Source organism: Palaemon carinicauda, chromosome 4 (assembly GCF_036898095.1).
Source record: "Palaemon carinicauda isolate YSFRI2023 chromosome 4, ASM3689809v2, whole genome shotgun sequence".
Taxonomy (NCBI): Eukaryota; Metazoa; Arthropoda; class Malacostraca; order Decapoda; family Palaemonidae; genus Palaemon; species Palaemon carinicauda.
The window spans coordinates 57,376,309-57,383,808 of NC_090728.1; the positions used below are offsets into that span (position 1 = coordinate 57,376,309).

Genomic DNA, 7,500 nt, shown 5'->3' on the forward strand with positions numbered 1-7,500 from the left:
GCTGAAATTATATGATTGATTGATTGATTTGAAGTTCTCTGGCATCCTGACATCGTGAAATTATATGAGCTCTTGCACTTACTAATATATTGCATTACATATAGAATCTAAACTCAAATCATGATCATTTCCAACGACAAAATGTCTTAAAGCTGAAATTATATCTGTTCATGCATTTACTCATACATTATGTTAGCTCTTGCACTTACTAATATATTGCATTACTTATAGAATTAAATGTAAATTATGATCTTTTCCAGCCAAAAGAAAAAAAAATCCAGTAGCTGAAATTATATCTGTTCATACATTTACTCATACATTGTATTAGCTCTTGCACTTACTAATATATTGCATTACATATAGAATAAAACGCATATTATGATTTTTTCCAGCAAAAAAAAAAAGAAAAAAAAATCCAATATCTGAAATTATTTGTTCATACATTTACCCATACATACAATATCTCTTGCACTTGCTAATATATTGCATTGCTTATAGAATTAAACGCATATGATGATCTTTTCCAGCCAAAAGAAAAAAAAACCAATAGCTGAAATTATGTCTGTTCATACATTTATTCATACATTACATTAGCTCTTGCACTTACTAATATATTGCATTATCTATAGAACTAAATGCATTTTATGATCTTCCAGCCAAAAGAAAAAGAAATAAAAAATCCAATAGCTGAAATTGTCTGTTCGTGCATTTACTCATACATTATATTAGCTCTTGTACTTACAAATATATTGCATTACATTTAGAATTAAATGCATATTATGATCTTTTCCAGCAAAGAAAAAAAAAATCTAATAGCTGGAATTATATCTGTTCATGCATTTAATCATACAATACATTAGCTCTTGCACTTACTAATATATTGCATTACCTATAGAATTAAACTCAAATCATGATCATTTATAAACAACAACAAAATCTAATAGCTGAAATTATTTCTGTTCATGCATTTACTCATACATTATATTAGCTCTTGCACTTACTAATATATTGCATTTCTTATAGAATTAAACGCATATTATGATCTTTTCCAAAAAAAAAAAATATCTGATAGCTGAAATTACATCTGTTCATACATTTACACATACATTATATTAGCTCTTGCACTTACTGATATATTGCATTACTTATATAATTAAACGCATATTATGAACTTTTCCAAAAAAAAAAAAAAAAATCCAATAGCTGAAATTATCTGTTCATACATTTACCCATACATACATTAGCTCTTGCACTTACTAATATATTGCATTACATTTAGAATTAAACGTATATTATGATCTTTTCCAGCCAAAAGAAAAAAATAATCCAATAGCTGATATTACCAAAATATCTAATAGCAGAAATTATATCTGTTCATGCATTTATTCATACATTATATTAGCTCTTGCACTTACTAATATATTGTATTACATATAAAGTTAAATGCATATTACGATCTTTTCCAGCAAAAAGAAAAAAATCCAATAGCTGAAATTATATCTGTTCATGCATTTATTCATACATTACATTAGCTCTTGCACTTACTAATATATTGCATTACTTATAGAATTAAACGCATATTATGATCTTTTCCAAAAAAAAAAAAAAATCCGATATTTGAAATTATATCTGCCCATGCATTTACTCATAGCTTTGAACCCGGGAATTACCGTAAGTAATGTAGAAGACTATTTGACGACGAAAGATGCTCATACTTTCATACATTACATTACATATAAAATCAAATGCAAATTATGACGCAAACTTTATCATCCAATATATGCAAACAGGCAAAACAAACTAGCGCATGCATACTGTACCAACCGTGTGTCACACGATCGTACATAGTTCATTTTGTGTATATATTATGCTTGTATCTTCGCTCTCCCCTCGCACTAAAAAGAACCTGAAAAAAAAACATGTCTGTTTTTCTCACCGGTAACGGTGTCGATTTTGAACAGGAAATTTCCTGTTGCCTTTGGTGAGGGGAGAGCGAAGATACAAGCATAATATATACACAAAATGAACTATGTATTTTCGCCTTAATTCATCGTTTGCCTTAGGTTGAAGAGAAGCAAATTTTCACCAGCTACCTAAACTCAATTTTTTTTAATGAGGCGCATTTGCACCGACTCGCAGCGGTGCCCTTTTAACTCGGAAAAGTTTCCTGCTAGCTGATTGGTTAGAATTATCTTGTCCAACCAATCAGCGATCAGGAAACGTTTCCGAGCTAAAAGGGCACCCCCTGCGAGTCGGTGCAGATCTGCCTCACTAAAAAGAATTGACTATAGGGATTATACCATGAAGGGGTTAGAATTATCTTGTCCAACCAATCAGCGATCAGGAAACGTTTCCGAGCTAAAAGGGCACCCCTGCGAGTCGGTGCAGATCTGCCTCACTTAAAAGAGTTGACTATAGGGATTATACCATGAAGGGGTTAGAATTATCTTGTCCAACCAATCAGCGATCAGGAAACTTTTCCGAGCTAAAAGGGCACCCCTGCGAGTCGGTGCAAATCTGCCTCACTAAAAAGAGTTGACTATAGGGCTTATACCATGAAGGCATCGCCAGAGCAGTCTAAATGAAAAGAGTAATCGGTATATTAATCATTTAATTAAAATGAGAATGATCGCTGATGAGTCGGCTTCCAAAGGTTAAAATGTCATCCCGGGGGTTATGAAAAACGGAAATGTTCGAATTTCTGTTGTGGCCTTTTTTTTCGAGTTATGACGTATGAGTTTTGCCATACAGTGTTTGCTTTCATTTAAAATCTACATTAATATGCTTCCCGGATGCAATATTTTCATTATGCACAGATATACTCGAAATTGTATACATAATGAATATATACATGCATATATATATATATATATATATATATATATATATATATATATATATATATATACAGTATATATATATTATATTTATATATATTTATATATATATATATATATATATATATATATATATTATATATATGTATATATATTATATATATATATATATATATATATATATATATATATTATATGTATATATGTATATATATATATATATATTATACATATATATATATATATATATATATATATTTATATATATATATATATATATTATATATATGTATATATATTATATATATATATGTATGTAATTTTTACTTTATATAGGATACATAGGATAATTAAAACACCCATTTCTTCTGATACATGATCCCCCCTCTCTTTGCAGACCATAGGATACCTTTAACCAAAGATACATAGGATAATTGAAACAAGCATTTCTCATGATACATATCCCCTCTCTCTTTTTGCAGACCATAGGATACCTTTAACCAAAGATACATAGGATAATTGAAAAAACAGTTTTTCATGATACGTATCCCCTACTTTTTTGCACACCATAGGATACCTTTAACCAAATATACATAGGATAATTAAAACACCCATTTCTCATGATACATATTCCTCTCTCTTTTTGCAGACCATAGGATACCTTTAGCCAAAGATACATAGGATAATTGAAACACCCATTTCTTCTGATACACATCCCTGACTTTTTGCAGACTATAGGATACCTTTAACCAAAGATACATAGGATAATTGAAACAAGCATTTCTCATAATACACATCCATGACTTTTTGCAGACTATAGGATACCTTTAACCAAAGATACATAGGATAATTGAAACAAGCATTTCTCATGATACACATCCCCCTCCTCTTTTTGCAGACCATAGGATACCTTTAACCAAAGATACATAGGATAATAAAAACAAGCATTTCTCATGATACACATCCTCTCCTCTCTTTGCAGACCATAGGATACCTTTAACCAAAGATACATAGGATAATTGAAACAAGCATTTCTCATGATACACATCCCTGACTTTTTGCACACCATAGGATACCTTTAACCAAAGATGCATAGGATAATTGAAACACCCCTTTCTTCTGATACATATCCCTCTCTCTGCAGACCATAGGATACCTTTAACCAAAGATACATAGGATAATTGAAACGCCCCTTTCTCATGATACACATCCCCTCCTCTTGTTGCACACCAATGGATACCTTTAACCAAAGATACATAGGATAATTGAAACACCCATTTCTTCTGATACACATCCCTGACTTTTTGCAGACCATAGGATACCTTTAACCAAAGATACATACATAGGATAATTGAAACAAGCATTTCTCATGATACACATCCCTGACTTTTTGCACACCATAGGATACCTTTAACCAAAGATACATAGGATAATTGAAACACCCATTTCTTCTGATACATATCCCTCCTCTTTTTGCAGACTATAGGATACCTTTAACCAAAGATACATTTCTCATGATACATATCCCCTCTCTCCCTCTTTGCACACCATAGGATACCTTTAACCAAAGATACATAGGATAATTGAAGCACCCATTTCTTCTGATACATGATCCCTCCTCTCTTTGCACACCATAGGATACCTTTAACCAAAGATACATAGGATAATTGAAAAAAAAAAATTCATGACATATCCCCTACTCTTTTTGCAAACCATAGGATACCTTTAACCAAAGATACATAGTATAATTAAAACAAGCATTTCTCATGATAACATGATCCCTCCTCTTTTGCAGACCATAGGATACCTTTAACCAAAGATACATTTCTCATGATACATATCCCCTCTCTCCCTCTTTGCACACCATAGAATACCTTTAACCAAAGATACATAGGATAATTGAAACAAGGATTTCTTATGATACACATCCCTGACTTACTGCAGACCATAGGATACCTTTAAGCAAAGATACATAGGATAATTGAAACATCCATTTCTTCTTATACATATCCCCTCCTCTTTTTGCAGACCATCCCAGACAGCGGCAAGACTGTGGTCAGAGGAAACAACGCGACCTTGCTTCTGGAGAGCATGACCTATGAACACCAGGGTCAGTACGTGTGCGTGGCCTCCAACACCATCAAGGGCGAGCTTATCGAAGACACTAGTACTCCAATCACCGTGGAAGTCGTGGGTGAGTTAATACTCGAAAATAATCTCTTTCTATTGTTTTTAGCTTCTTGTGGTGTTCAAGGTTTGATTTTGTTCAATTTCCAGCGGTTCGTTGTGAATAAGAATTGGGGAGCGTTGCAATGGCTGTTCTCCTGTGAGGGGGAATAGCTGTTGGGTCGGTATTTGGATGGGTGTCCAATGAAATTCCAGGTGGATAAATACACACACATATATTTATATATATATATATATATATATATATATATATATATATATATATATTTATATATATATATATATATGTATATATATATGTGTGTTTATATATATATAAATGTACATATATAATATATATATATAAATATACATATATAATATATATATATATATACACAATATATATGGTTATATATATGTGTATATATATATGTGTGTGTATATGTATGTGTATATATACTGTATATATATATATATATATATATATATATATATATATATATATATATATATATATATGCACGCATGTATGTATGTATGTATGTACATATGTATGTATGTATGTATGTATGTATGATCATCGCTAAGAATTTGAAATGCTTATTCCTTACAAGTACATAAAATTACATTCAGATTTATATTATTAGGTATATCGCATACCATCGATCTTAATAGAATTAAAGGTGTATTTTAACCCCCATGGACGTACCGGTACGTCCTTGTATAAAACGGCTATTTACATTGTTTGCATATTTTCAATAACTTTATGAGAAACTGCAGGCATTTTTCAAAAGAATGAGACCAACCTGACCTCTCTATGACAAAAATTAAGGCTCTTAGAGCAATTTGAAAAAAAATATATTGCAAAATGTGCTTGAGAAAGAAAACGCCTGGGGGTAAAAGGGCATACATGTTTTCCTTTTTATTTAATAATTCATCATTGAATTATTCGTCCTAAAAATTCAATAAAACTTTGAATAATCTTATCACCAAAGAAGCCATATTACTTGTTGTGCAATATCTGTTTTGACTCTGTTACTGTTTTTAGAATGATATATTGTTAATTTATTCTCATCATTTATTTATTTCCTTATTTCCTTTCCTCACTGGGCTATTTTTCCCTGTTGGAGCCCTTGGGCTTATAGCATCTTGGTTTTCCAACTAGGGTTGTAGCTTGGCTAGTAATAATAATAATAATAATAATAATAATAATAATAATAATAATAATAATAATAATAATAATTATCTTAGGACAATGTTTATAACATTGCGTTGACCTTTGAGAAACCGTGACCTCTACTACAAGGTCACAACAGTTCACGTCATTTTCTTAACATTATCGTGATTACGTGTTTATAATGACTTGCTTTAACTACCGCACTTTTGCTTCATTAGGGCTCATTATTAAAATTTATTTTATCACAAATTTTTTTGGTCCATTTTAGGAATTATTTTTATTGAATGTTGTGAAAGTTTGCTATTATTATTAGTAATTATTGTTATTACTACTATTATTATAATAATAGTAGTAATTATTGTTATTACTACTATTATTATAATAATAATTATTATTATATTATTATTATTATTATTATTATTATTATTATTATTGTTGTTGTTTATCATTCATCATCATCATTATTATTGTTATTATTATTATTATTATTATCAATATTAATTATTTATTTATTTATTTATTATTATTATTATTTATCATTATTATTATTATCATTATTATTTGTTTATTTATTTATTATTATTATTATTATTATTATTATTATAACTACGCTACAACCCTAGTTGGGAAAGCAGGATGCTATAAGCCCAAGGGCTCCAACAGGGAAAATAGCACTGTGAGGAAAGGAAATAAGGAAATAAACTCCATGAGATGCAACGAATAATGAATATAAAATATCTTGAGATCAGTAACAACGTTAAAATAGATTTGCCATGTATAAACTATGAAGAGAGATTTACTTCAGCCTAAAAATTCCTTAAAAAACATCTCTTCCTAGACCAGTAAAAAACACATGAGCTTCTTTTATTGCTAGAATCAATCTAGTTTTATTTTAAATATATTTTGCTTTTAATACCCAATATATTTTTTTAAATCACCATTTTTGCTTTTAATGACCAATATTTTTTTATCTACTTTCTTTTTGCTTTAAATACCCAACTTTTTTAATTTACCTTTTTTTCGTTAATTCTGTTTGCTTTTAATACCCAAAATATTTTTCATTTACTTTCTTTTGCTCTTAATACCCAAAATATCTTTTTATTCACTTTCAATACCCAAAATATATTTTATTTACTCTCCTTTGCTTTTGATACCCAAAATATAGTTTTTTATTTACTTACATAATACTAAAGATCATAATTTCTTTGCCTTTATTTTGCCTCGTGAAGTAAACTTTCATGAAAAAAATTCAGAACAAACGCTTTTGTAACTTTCTAGAGGTCCTTGAAGAGCATAGTTTGAGTACCTTTAAGTATA

The 7,500-nt window shown here is 29.8% G+C and overlaps 1 protein-coding gene across 1 annotated transcript in view; it reads left to right on the top strand.

The window, feature by feature from the left end:
• LOC137639969 (fasciclin-3-like) overlaps nt 1-7,500 on the top strand; it is an 83,766-nt gene that overhangs the window by 4,034 nt on the left and 72,232 nt on the right. Inside the window, exon 2 of the mRNA XM_068372302.1 lies at nt 4,866-5,031. Coding sequence (XP_068228403.1) covers nt 4,929-5,031 — 103 coding nt within the window. The 5' untranslated portion in view covers nt 4,866-4,928. The remainder of the gene's footprint in view (nt 1-4,865; nt 5,032-7,500) is intronic.